The 14566-nt window shown below is 34.5% G+C and overlaps 1 protein-coding gene across 7 annotated transcripts in view; it reads right to left on the bottom strand.

Annotated features, from left to right (window-relative positions):
* Positions 1-38: 38 nt before the first annotated feature.
* Positions 39-14566, bottom strand: part of LOC128164949 (receptor-type tyrosine-protein phosphatase epsilon-like) — a 77608-nt gene continuing 63080 nt past the window's right edge. For 5 of the 7 annotated variants that reach the window (XM_052829068.1, XM_052829065.1, XM_052829066.1 and 2 more), the window contains 10 exons: positions 13131-13266; positions 12805-12954; positions 11739-11838; positions 10484-10563; positions 8215-8346; positions 7634-7756; positions 5854-5907; positions 4808-4995; positions 3827-3962; positions 39-3121 (listed from right to left, as the gene is read on the bottom strand). In XM_052829068.1, the coding sequence (XP_052685028.1) occupies positions 2387-3121; positions 3827-3962; positions 4808-4995; positions 5854-5907; positions 7634-7756; positions 8215-8346; positions 10484-10563; positions 11739-11838; positions 12805-12954; positions 13131-13266 (1834 nt within the window). In that variant the 3' untranslated portion in view covers positions 39-2386. The remainder of the gene's footprint in view (positions 3122-3826; positions 3963-4807; positions 4996-5853; positions 5908-7633; positions 7757-8214; positions 8347-10483; positions 10564-11738; positions 11839-12804; positions 12955-13130; positions 13267-14566) is intronic. The other 2 variants (XM_052829071.1, XM_052829072.1) reach the window with 1 other exon arrangement.

Raw genomic sequence — 14566 nt, forward strand, 5'->3', positions numbered from 1 at the left:
GCTTCTCATTCTAAAATTTGAAATCAATAAGGAAACAATTATAATAATTTGATTTTTTTTATTGTACTAATCCAATATAATTCTGGATTAACATGAGAATATTTTAATGATATAAAAAATCCAAATACACGTAGAAAAATATAAAACAATTCTCCCACTCTGAATAATCATGTTCACATTGAAATACTGCACACCAAAGAGGACCTAAACTCCCCACAAATAATCATACAATTGATTGGTTTAATGATCATTTCTCTGGGAGCTAGGAAACATCTTTGACGTTAGGACACTCGGATGTATATGTTTGCAGTAATTCCACAGACAACATGTATTCCCATCACCACACATTCACTGTATTTTGTCGTTGGATATAACAAGAGGTACAATGAAAATTGGAACAAATTACACGGTAGTTAAACATGGAATATACACACACTGAAGAACTTGTTTGCAGAAAGTAGCAATAAGGGATATTACAGTAAGCCAACGTCGGTGTTAAAGTACATGTATTGCAATATCTGTCTAATCCAGTTGAGAGAATGGAATGTTGATTTAGACGGCCCAATGTGCCAGGATGAACAATACAACATGCTTAACTTATGGAATATTGTTTCAAAGTGTTTAATGGTGGTATGGATTATACCTGTATCTATGTAATGGAAAGTATACAATGAAATGTGCAAAGGACTGTTGATGTGAAGGATAGTATGAATGATTATCATACAATCAAATGATAAAATGTATCCAACGTTATAAATCATGAAATGTATCTAATAGGATAAATTCAAAAAAGTATCCAACCGTGTGAATGATATAATGTAACAAACATGATTGATAAAATGTATCAAAATAATAAATGTCAAAAGTATCCAACAGGATAAATGATAAAAACTATCCAACAGGATGAATAATAAAATGTATCCAATAGAATTAATGATAAAATGTATCAAACAGGATAAATGATAAAATGTATGGAAACAGATGATTGTTAAAGTTGAATTTCTCTATTGGGGGATTAGACAGAAATTATTGTAAGAAAATCCTTGAATATCCAACAGTTATTGGAAATACTACATGTATTGGTAGGCAATAGCGTTAGCCACTTTTATGTGCATATAAATGCAAGGCACAATCATTCTATGCTTTCAGTTCTTATCCCAAAACAACTAAATGTTTGCTGAATGGAATATTGAAATTACGGGTTTATATGTATTTTTGTGGAATTTTCCTAGCATTTGCTTACACTCTACGAAAGATTTCTGCAGGAAACAGTAGGATTGGTACAAAACATCACTGAAGACAAACATCAATATCCTTGTCCCCCGACCTTGTATTACCCCCAGCCTGTCTCACCCTATCTACGTCCGTATAACAGCGTGGTAAGTGGGGGCTTATAGAATTTACAACATCAAAATAACAATCTCTGGTTAAGGAATGTTTATACATAAATAAGATTATCACATAAGGAAAAGGTAACTGTGTATTGTGGTGCATGTAACGGTATAGATAACAATAAAAATCCTACAACAAACAGTTGAGAATGGTGAATCAGTAACAGAACGGAACAACCAAGTGTGTACATAAACAAGGAAATGTTATCTTTGGCTTGTATGAGAATTACAAGAAACTTGGAAGACTTGAATGGAAAATAAAAGCATTTTGTTACAGAATGCACAACAAACTAGCTTAATGCCATTCACAATACCTGCTTAGTTTTGTGTGCATTACTATAAAGTAACACAACCAAGATGAATGCATCATTGTCCATTGAATTCTATGTCTAAACTCGTAATCTATCATTAAATACACACAACATTAGTTATCATCAAAAATACGTACCTACTAAAACAAATTTGTCCTGGTCTACAGTACACAAAAATACCAAATTCTGTAAACCAACTTTTATTTGTGACCACTTTATTTCCCGATTAACCGTAAAAAAAAAACCAACTGGTTCGCGACAACTAATTTTTGCGACCAAGTTTTATCTACAATTAAAGTCAACTTTATAGCCATACAACAAGGACTAGATTGCGACAAGAAATATTAGCGACGAAGGGGCTCTCACAAACCTTGCGAATATTTCTCGTACATGAATAAAAGTTGGTTTACAGTAACACTGTTACCCATGGAGTGGGCTAAAATGCAACCCAAAGTAAACAGGGATAACAAATGAAACATAAGGTTGAGACTTATTGCTCAATACTACATAATAATATTAGTTTACAGAAATCTGAACCCAGGGATATAAACGAGTATGAACAACAAGTTAGGCACTGTTGTCAGAACTAGAACATGTAACATACAAAATACATGTACAAAGCCGAATTTAAAAAGAAAAGGTGTTAGGATTGTCACAGTGTCACAAGGGTCCCAGTGATGTATATCAGCTTCGTTTCTGCATGGACTTTAATTCCACCATATCCTCTGCATTCTGTCGCTTTAGGGTGGGTCTACGAGTGCGTGAGGTGCTGATGTCCTTACCACGGACACTTCCTGAATGTCCCTCCCCCTGACTCGTGGAACTCGTGTCTACGGACCCACTTGAGTAGTACACACTTGAGCCATTAGAATTTGAGCGTTCTAAGAAGTTATTGTTTTTCTCAGGTTGCCTGTCTGATAATCGCTGCGTCCTACTAACTACATGGCCTTGCTCGTAGGAATCCAGTCGATGTCCCACAGAATTACAGGGTTTTGTCTGTTCTCTATCCGACACTCTCCTCCCCTGCCCCCGATCAACAACAGGGGACCGACTGGAGGACAGAGGTTTGTTGTTATCGTGTCCCCTGTAGTTACTGACACTGGGCTGTGAACTACTGGGGCTTTTGTCCACTGTGGGGATTTGGAGCTGGGATATAGGTGAAATGCTGGTGGTCACTCGCCCCCTTGCTGCAAGATTCGATCCGTCTCTTACCACGGAGTCGTAGGCGGTCACATAACTCCAGTCGGAGGTGGCTGCTAGGCTAGAGGTGTCCTCGGGAGACAGGTGGTTGGTGAAATCGTAGCCTCGATTCACTTGGCCCGCCTTAGTGGCAGGGCCGGTTATCACTATTTTGGGTCTGTCTTCTTGCATAATCTCAATCACAAAAACAAGGAAAGAGTAACAATAAATATACTCCATCTGAAAAACAAATATAAATTTGATAACAGATTCAGTTATTTATCTTAATGTTCTCAACAAAACTGTTTCATATTTATGAGGTTGTACATGTATATTAAACAAAGACAAATCTTGATCATGTTTTAAAGCAATATAAGCTGCATTTTTCATGTTGAATTTTTTTTTACTAAAATGTTCTTTTCTTATAAAATGACAATACCATGGTTTTTAAATTTCTCTTAGCCATATTTTTGTGGAAAAGGCCGTTAAGAAGCCTTATTTGGAGCAAAATTGAATTATTATCGTCCTGTACAAAAATTGATTTGCTATATATTCCTTAGAAGAGAAATATTTCCTTGACAAAAATTAATGATGTTTTCAAATCTTATTTATCATAAAAGTCTAAGTTATATGCAGACTTATCATACTAGCAGGTTTTAGCAGCAAAATAAAATTCTAAAAAATACAGCTGATATTGCTTTAAGGGTCCTCCTAATTTTTAAAAAAGTTTCTCGAGCAAGCCTAAATCATAATTTTGTAAAAGGTATCATATTCTATGAAGTGAATGAAAATGACTGAAAAAAATTTCAAAGTAGACAAATTTTTTTTTTTATAAACAATTTCCAAATGCACTTTAATCTCCATGTTGTGACGTAATGGCATAAAAAATGTTAGTCTGACACGTGATGTGGAGGACCCTTAGATTGTTATTGCTAGACTACTTACAACATTTGGCACAAGTGCAGGTCTGTTCTTTTTGATAATTCGGACAGCATTAAAAATGTCAACTTCGCCCTCGGCTTTGAGTTGATCACAGCAATAGTTACACGCACAGTATACCCCTACCCTGGTGAAGCCGTCTCTGTCAAAACAAGGATATCTAATAAATCTACAGACAAAGACAGCAATACTGTGACAATATGGTTATAGTATGCCAAAACCCTTCCTGAAACCATCTTATAGCAATACAATGTATTAGCAAAAAAAATCAGTATAAAAGTACTGAGAGTATTTGATGGTCTGACAAAACTTGATGAAAGCTCTGACAGAACTTGTTGGCTTGATGCTAGCCCTGATGTATTGATGAAACCTGGTTAATGAATTGACAGAACCACTTGGTCTGCAGCAATTAATTCGTCATGACAAGCACTTGGTCTGCAAAACTTACTTGGACATAAAAACACTAGGTCTGCAGCACAATGTCGAACATGACAAGCACTGGGTCTGTAGCACTTGAACATTCTGCAGTACTTACTTGGACATATTAACATAAACTTTCCCAGTTCCACATACTTGGACATGACAAGCACTTGGTCTAAAGCACATACTTGGACATGACAAGCACTTGGTCTGCTGCACTTACTTGAACATTCTGCAGTACTTACTTGGACATAACATCAACTTGGTCTGTAGCTCTTATTTGGACATGACAAGCACTTGGTCTGCAACACTTACTTGGACATAAAAACACAAGGTCTGCAGCACAATGTTGGACATGACAAGCACTTGGTCTGCAGCACTTACTTGGACATGACAGACACAGGGTCTGTACCACTTACATGAACATGACAGACACAGGGTCTGCAGCACTTACATGAACATGACAACCACTTGGTCTGCATCACTTACCCCCGGTACATGAACATACAACCACTTGGTCTGCAGCACTTATATGATTATGACAGACACAGGATCTGTATCACTTACTTTGACATAACAAGGACTGGATTGAGGGGGTTGGTCCTCTGCTGCCATTCCTCCACAAATCCCATCAGGTAGATGAGGGACTTGGAGGAGAAGGGTGTCTTCTCCTTGCTGGGCCAGCTGTTGAGCTGAAACATCTTCACAATGGTGATGTCCTGACTGGCATCTCCCAGAGGTATACAGGTGATGTTCTGAAAATACAGAGAGGAGGAGTCAGAAGGAGGATTCAGTATCTAGATAGGAGATACAAAGACAGGGGGCAAGTTGAATCGATAGATGATCAGAAAATAAACTAGTCAAAAGTAACTGTAGGAGACTAAAACAGAGTAGCAAAAAAAAATTCTGACCTTTTGCTATCAATATTCAGAAAAGAACACAAAATGATTACAGTAAATTTCTGAGATATAAATACTGTCAATGAAAATTCAGAAAGAATGATGTGTTACAGTTAACAGAAAAGTCTGATTTCAAAACACTGACAAAATTCATTTAGATTTTTTATGACGATATGATTAAAATGATTTGACATAAACGAGTTTAAGAGTGACAGTTTCAGAAAAATGGACAAAGCTAGAACACAAATTCTACTAGTATGTTCATATATTACTTTTTTATATTTGATCACAAAAACCTTTTTTTTTAGAAATCAATTTAATCTTGTTTTATAAATTTTTCATGTATTCACTAACTGTTTAAAAAAACAACAACAATTCTAATGATTCTTGGATTGCCTAATGATGTAATAGCAAGAAAAGCATGAATTAAGGAACTTCAATCAATAATAAAATTAAACATGCACACAAAATTAATACTACATAATTATATATAAAAAGCTTTAAATGTAGTGTATTTTCATAATTTGTTTACTTTTTTGTGCTTAAGAAAAAAAAGAGAAAAAAAAAATAAAACCATTGAAATGTAAAGGATGATTTTTCTACATTAGTGTGAAAGTACACTGCAAAACACATGCTATTTCCCCAACACCATGCGAATGTGGCAAAAAGGTAAAAAGGAGAAAGTAAAAGTTGAGAGTAAAATGGAAGGGTTACCAGTGCATCAGATCCCAGATGTCTGAGAACTGAGTCATATTGCAGTCTAGGCAGCTGTAAGAATGAATAGACCTTTGTATATACATGTATACACTATCCAATCCTATATAAACACATATTTATGACCTATCCATTCCCTCTACATATACATGAATACACTATCCAACCCTATATATACACATATATCTATGAACTATCCATTCCCTTTACATACACATCTCTACACGATCCAACCCTATACATACATGTATACACTACCCAAAACTATATATACATTACCAAACTCTATATATACACATGTATTTATGAACTATCCAACAGACCTTTGTATAAACATGTACATGTATACATCATCCAACCCTATATATACACATATATTTATGAACTATCCAATTCCCTCTACATATACATCTCTACACGATCCAACCCTATATATACACATGTATTTATGAACTATTCAATAGACCTTTGTATATACATGTATACACTATCCAACCCTATATACACATGTATTTATGAACTATCCATTCCCTTTTCATATATATGTATACACTACCCAACCCTATATATACACATGTATTTATGAACTATTCATTCCCTCTACATATATATGTATACACTACCCAACCCTATATATACACATATATTTATGAACTATTCATTCCCTCTACATATGCATGTACAACTATCCATACCTCCACAAATCATATACATAATATCCACTACTTCACACATATACACTATTTAGTGCTATATATACACATATACATGTATGTATGAACTATCTATCCTTTCTACACATGCATGCATACACTATCCAAACCTTCAGAAATATATGTAAAAACTATTCATACCTTCACAAATACATGAATACACTATCCACTCCTTAACGTAGTACACATACATGGAAACACTATCCACTCCTTCACTTACACATATATGAATACACTATCTGCCTCTTCACACATGTATACACTTTCCACTTCTCTCCACACATAATGTATAAACAATTCACCCAATCCATTCATACATGCATGTTTACACTATCTACCCCTACACACACACATATATTATCCACTTCTCCACACATACATGTACTATATACTATCCACCCCTCTGCACATACATGTACATGTGTACAAAACTAATGTACATAAACCATCCCTTTATACATACATGTAATAACTACCCAAAACATACATGTATCCAATCCAACTCTCCACACATACATGTGGACATTTCTCTGACAGAATGTAAGTAGTGACTGACAAAAACATATCAATAATAATTATCATTCATTAGAATCTGTACACGTTAAATCAAAGTGCACAGAGACGGACATATGCTATGGTTCTAACAATTTTTTAATATCTGTGGTAAATTAGAAATGTATTACATGCTTTTATACTGTGACCTAAAGTTCTACCATTGTTTATACCCTATAGCTTGCACTTGTAAATAGAGCAAACTTTCAATGTCTTTTCTTGATACTCTAAGATGATAGCAATGGCATACTGCATGCAGCATTAAGTTATTCAATGTTTCTAAGATTCTAATGTCCTGAGGAACCACACCCTAATGTATGAAGATGACCTACAGTGCAGCATGTAAACTGAACAAAGCATGGCAAACCTGAGATTGAACAAACAGCCAGGGTAAGAAGCAATATCAGCACTAAGAAGCTCCAAACATTTCACCAGAGGTTAAAATTTAATTCATGTTAATCTGTATGACCTAATTAAGTTGCACATTTTTCTATTTTTAGAAAAGGGTGACCTACTTTTCTGATTGCAAATGCCCGGATGGTGACGTGAGCCACTTTGTGACTGCCTAAATACTTCACTCCAATTGGTCCAAATTTCTGCTCCTGATCAAGTTCTGTTGGCCAAAAGCAAGGGTAATTCTGGAGAAAAAAAACATGCAACTATCATGTGCACATGGATTTCAAGTTTTAAATGAACATGATGTAATAAACAATGTCTGACTATGTGAGAAATTTGAAAAAAAAAAACAACAAAAAACTACCAGTCAAACTATATCATACGAAATTTAATGACTGTCAACAGAAAGATTATCAGAATTTAGTAAGATATCATTATGAGGTAGATAAGACCTAATGACCTTTCATCCTTTGACCTAAAAACCACATTGGGGTCATACATTTGTCATGACCATCCTGAACATGTATATGAAAGCTAAAGTCTTTTGCAAAACCAAATACTTGTTGATTACTGCATGATCTACTGAATAACAGAATAGACTTAATATCCTATTGTAGAGCATGCAGATAATAAATTCTCTCACTTTTTGGGACAGAAGCTGGTAAGTTTTGTAACCTACCCTGGCAAAGAGAAAACTTACCCTGGAGAACTTTGAGTCATTGAGGACCACTACGGAGGTGATTTTGTAGTCAAACACCAGCCTCCAGACGTCCGGTACCGTGTGGGGGAGGGGCCACTGGGTCACCAGGAAGTTGTTCTGCTGGTAATACCCCTACACACACAATAGATATATACGACCCTGGTTGTATGCATGCAAACTTTTTTTGACATGTGTTGATATTGCTAAATCATTTTAGTTGATATCCTTAATAACTAATCAGAAACCCTATCTATATATCAAAATATGTGCTTTAAAATAAAACAGAAAAATGCTACCTCTTTTGGGTTTTTAATCTACCTCTTTTTTACCACTGCAGGTTAACATGTATGCTACCACAGTATTGGGCAAAACCTCAAGTCTAACGAAACAGATTCGAGTGGGTGACAAAAATCAAGGTTTGAAAACATAGGAGATATAAGTACTGGTACAATGTATTGCATTATCACTCAGGAACTATCTCAAAATCAGGATGGTACAGATTTGGTCACAGTTAAATCTTATATCATTAAATGCAGAAAAGTTAACTTATCTGATATATAATGAATCTTAGCAAATCAGAAGTAGAGATACTTAAACTATCTTATTGAGTAACTTTCATATGTACATTAACAAATTCATAAGTCTCTAGAGTTCAGTTTAAATCTTTTTTAAAGTTTTAATCTTCATTAATATGATTAACATCTTTTGAATAATATAACCAATAACATCCCAAGAATAAAACAAAATTTCTGCCCATGAAAATGTATCTCCAAACCTGCACATTTATGCTGCAATGCTAGTGCGAATCAGCAGTCAGCATGCATCATCAAACACAGTTTAGGCAATAAATAAGCTAGTAGCTATCATGACAGCATTATCTCATCCTGTGTCTCAATTCTAAATTCTCTGTGAAATGCTGGTAACTGACAAGCTGTAATATTTGAAGTACAATTAAGCTTACCCTTATCAATCAATCCTCAAACCCTATTATTTTTTTTTTACACCTGGGTATTTCTCTAGAGCATAAATATTTCACAAAGAAAACACAAATATAGACTCAAATGAGGGCTCTTCATCCGGCTGACCTAGAAACTTCTGACAGAAATCGCAAATCTGAACACAATTTTCGGTCGATTCTCTGACAGCATGAAGGTGAATGCACAAAAAAAACGAGATTGGGGTCTGCAGCACTCTTCGGGTTTCATTATTGCAATTATGGAGCCCTCATCTGAGCAAGACAGAAATCAAACAGGCCTGATCCGTTTGAACTTGGACCTAAGCACAGTTAAATTAACTCTCCACTCTAGTGCAGTCTTTAATATGAAGTCAATGAATATCCGCAGCATTCACTTAGAAATACAATTAGTTTCAGTTCTCAAGATGCACTAATTTAAAAATATTCTTCACATGAAATTTGTAGCTAAGATGGATCAATTCACACTTTCATCATTATCTGGCATGAATGTTATATGTAAAATTGAAAAATTTACAACCGAATGAGTTATTCATTTATTCATAATACAAGTACTTTTGATGTGAGCAAAGCTGATGAAAATTACCCATTAAAATTCTTACTTTAAATGCTTTCTCAGTTTAATCATTGATTGGTCAAATTGAAAATTCCTTACTAGTACTTGACATGTTTATAAACTATGTCACATAGAATTTATAATCTGATAATGAACTAAACAATTAATTCATATCTGTGTTTCCTAAGCATGACTTCTATCCAGCTATTACAATTTTGATGAATCACACAATGTCCTTCAACTTTTAAGTTCACCCCAAGAATATCTATCTAGTGGACTAAAAACTCCCATAGGAATCTTTATCCACATAAACTCGCGAGAAGCACCCCTTGCCAATTTTAAAACCTCACCATTATTTACTGAGAGTTGGAAACTATAGGAAATATGGATAAATCTTCCGCATTCACGATTTTATACTCTCGCAATTTGATAAAAAACAGCAGGATCGTGGAATTAAGTATTTGCATATTATAAGAAATTTACAGTATCCAATTTTATACCAAATACTACCAATGCAACCAATTGAACAAAACAGAAGTTGCCGGCACAAGGCTGTAGAGGTGTTTGAATGGATTTTCTGTGTGCTCTGGTGTATCTGTGAATCCACTGCTACAGGAGGCCACCAATCCAGTGTGTGTGAATTTTAAAGTGAACAATGGTGGAAAAGAGACTCAAATTCATGTTTACTCTATGCATTGATCCACCTTAATCCTTTATTCTTAGATATTGAAACTACTTACGTCCACGTATACTGCATTGATGAAATCTGTAGCATGCTCACTAGACTCTGCAGTCAAGAGGTAGGGACGTGCTCGTTCAGCTACCGGTAATTAAAAACAAACATCCACAATTAATCAATTTATCTAATCTGGAAGTAAAAAAACATCATTCAAATTTCATGAGATGGCTGCATTGCCATTGAAGCCGGCCTTTGAGGGACTATAAATAACCCCTCCCACTTCAAATCAATGATTCCATTGTTTTTCAAACATGACACACTATATTTTGATGATGGGGTCCATTTTAATTCTGTAATCTGTTTGACTGCAAACGATATATTAAAAGCTTGCAGTTGACTGCAACTTATGATCAATCCTTCAGAGTGTACTTAAGTTCTTTTCAAATATTAAACAATACATTTAGGTTTTCAATTTCAAATCCAAATATGGATCATTATGAAAGGAAACTCAGCACAAAATCAATGCTTTTCGTATATTTTTGGATTGTAAACTCTGTTTTGAATGACAATCTTTATAAACAAATGCAGTAATAATCTTCTCCTGTTAAAAAAAATATTTGGCGCTTGCAGTTTTATAATCTTGTGTTTTGCTGCAAAAAGGATGAGTCACGAAATAAAGTACTCACATATAATAAGGGATCTACAGTACTGGCATATAAAAAAAAAAACCCTAAACATTTCAGTTTAAGTGCGTTAAATAAAACTAATAAAATTTTGACTTGGATTTATAACTTAATGATCTTTGGGTAATGATATATACATATATATAGAGCATACATGCATTAAACACTGCATAACTATCACCTCTATCTAGTATCTACATATACACATCTTTGAATGAATTTTAAACTTTCATCAGCCTTTCTGTAGGCTCAAATCTAATGATGCACTTAAAAGTGCTTCTGACTTGGTTCATTAGAAATACAGATATAAGGTAAGATACATAATACTACTTCAGGGTAACAATGTGTTAAGTAAATAATTACAGTAACAAATTCTGTGAGCCTACAGCAATCACCAGGTAAATAGCATATGTAACGTGTCAACTTTGCCTGCAAATCAATTATATGTTGATAGAAACCGAAAGAGTAACAAAATTTAAAGGTGTTCATCAATGGATTCCACAGATCTCATCATTATTATCAAACCTACAGGAAGAGATGTACACTCTGCTCTCACTGTTGTCTCCATCAATTACTGTTATTCCAGTGACCTCCAGACTTAATGACTACAGTCACACAGGACCACAAACTTACGTGGTAGCAGCATGATGTCGCGACTCTTGCTGCGATTTTCTGACCGATGGCCTCCCGCGCAGTCTCCAATGCTTAACTTGGTTACCTGAGACTTCAGAGACTGAAAATACACCTAATTATTGTTAGTCGTTGAAGTCTATAGAAAAATATATAAGTAAATCATACAATAAATATTACATGATTGTACCTGCATAAGAAAAGTATTACTTGCAAAGGAAACTGCAAGATGTGATTTAGCAATTAACACTGTATTGTGTGTATTTAAACAATAGGAATCTAATTTTCTGCAACTTCAGAGTTCTTTTAAATAAAATACAAGATTTATATACCAGCTTATGTTTAAACTGACTACTAGGAGTAAATTCTGATAATTAATTCATAGCTTAATTGCCAATGGCACAATTACTTTGACCTAAATACATCAATCTGCACCACCTTACAACCAAATTGTGTACAATTTTCCATTATTTGAGGACAAATTTGAGAGATTATAAGGATTGTAGGGGATTCTAAGAATCATAAAAAATTCTCAGAATTATTAAGAGTTCATATTAGAACATTATGCTCTCACCCAGTTGAACATACTCATATAAATTATGTACAAGTAGTTATTGAATTCTTTCGTAAAATAGCATTTTACAGACAATTATATAATGCAGACTGCTCAAACCTTGAATTTTTTTAAAAAAATGTGTCGGTTTCATCAGTTACTTATTTCAACTGAATTCATTTTTTTTTAGAATTTCTTTTTCACATTATTTCAATGAAATAAAACCAAGTCATTACTTTGCTGCAATCACCTGGGATACAGCAATGTCATGTCTCTTATTTCACTTCATAGAAAGAAAACCATGGGGAGTCTACAGACCACACGGGAACTTAATTTATAAAACAAAAAACTAATTGATTGCAGGTGAAGAAATATTCCTGAAAAACATAATAATATAGAACAGCCCCTCCAGCATCAGGTGTTACATAAACATCAATATGAGACACAATGAAACATAACCATACTAGGCTTATACAAGCAATCACAGAAAGATGAGAATAACTTCAAACCCTGTACCTGGAATTCTTTTTCAAAGCCTAACATCCTGGTCCTGGGGTCTTTGACTGCGAGTCTGGAGGCTACGCCTGGGAACTTGACCGCGGCCACCACTGTTATACCACACTGTAGATACATGGCTATACACTCGTACACAAGCCGGTACTGAAACTGTCAAAATACATATCAGGTCAAACTCTGTCTCAACAACTCAACGTTATGAAACACACTTTTTTTTAAAGATTTTAACTTTAACAGTTGTTCTAAGCAATTACAAATATTTTAAAGTACAAAGTCAATGGAAATATTTATTTTCTTCTTGTGATATATGGTATGAAATTGCCTACCAGGGTTCGAACCATATTTTTTCTAAACTTTCGGAGATAGAGAACAGCACTGTACACATCTACATGGCCCTCTGCCTCCAGCTCCTTCAGGCAGTAATCCACCGCGATGAACACAGCAGTCTTACCCCCTCCACATCTGAAAAATCAGAGATATATATTGTTATTTCACCAATTATCATCTCTGTAATGTACAAAATATGAAAAGTAAATTCATAGTCATGTGCAGAACAAGTAAAAATACACAATTTATTATCAAGTTTTCTTCGATAATAAATGTATATTGAAGCTAGATCAAAAACTGGGGAACATATGGGTTATTGCTCTGTTTATCTGATACGGTTTATCTTTCTCTTTCACCACAGCCTTCTCTTTTGAATTAGAACTACTTTAAAGATAGAAACTTCTTAACTTGTCAAATGGCTATAAGAGGTCAATTTCAATAAATTAAAGGTAAAAAAAACTGATACAGGACAAAGGTCAATTAGTAAACCAAGGAACTTTGTCATTGTTCTGAAAATACAGTAGTGTACAAACAAAATTTCTTCAATCTAAATTAACAAGAGATGTTAAATTGACCCTTTGAACTTCAAATCTATATAGGTGTCATCTACCGTTATTATCCAAGATGCATCAACCTATCAAGTACATGTCAATACGCTTAAGTTTTAAAATTATAGGTGCACAAATCTTCTACATTACATCTTTGGCAAGAACACGTTTTTCAGAATATATCAGTAATTGATTTGTTCAACATTTGCAGAGATAAAGAACAAAAAGCAAATATTAAGAATTTTTTTTAAGTCCAAGGGACATAATTCTGTCAAAAATTGCTTGATTGTACCCAAAACATAACTTTATCTATATATTTTTATGATAAATCTGCATGTACATTAAATTTCATTTAAGTACGGGCAACCTTTGCGAAGAAAATGAACAGAAACTGCAAATAGTTGGTATTATTTAAAGTCCGAGGGGCACAACTCTGCCAAAAATTGCTTGATTGTTTTCAAAACCGAACTTTACCCAGATATTCTTATGATAAATCTGAATACATGTACTAGCTTTCATTTCAGCATGTACAACCTCTGCTAAGAAAATGAATGGAAACTGTTGGTGGACCGACCAACCGATAGACAGACCAACAAACGGACAGCAGCGATATGCCCTCCTTTCTTTGCAGGGGGACATAACAAAGAAAACAAATCATCTATTACATGTAAAAGTAACCCAAACAAATATCAATATTCCATATATTTTTTAATACAAGAACTCTGCATGGTCACTAATGTGTATATTAGTAAAACTGAATTCTTATCAATCTATCAGCGGACAGATACAAATAAGCCAATCAATGTCGCCAGTTCAATATGGAATTGACATGTACGGTCCTACTCGTGATTCGAGCCAATGTTTTTACCTAGCTATCATGGTCTCTA

Source organism: Crassostrea angulata, chromosome 10, assembly GCF_025612915.1.
Source record: "Crassostrea angulata isolate pt1a10 chromosome 10, ASM2561291v2, whole genome shotgun sequence".
Taxonomy (NCBI): domain Eukaryota; kingdom Metazoa; phylum Mollusca; class Bivalvia; order Ostreida; family Ostreidae; genus Magallana; species Magallana angulata.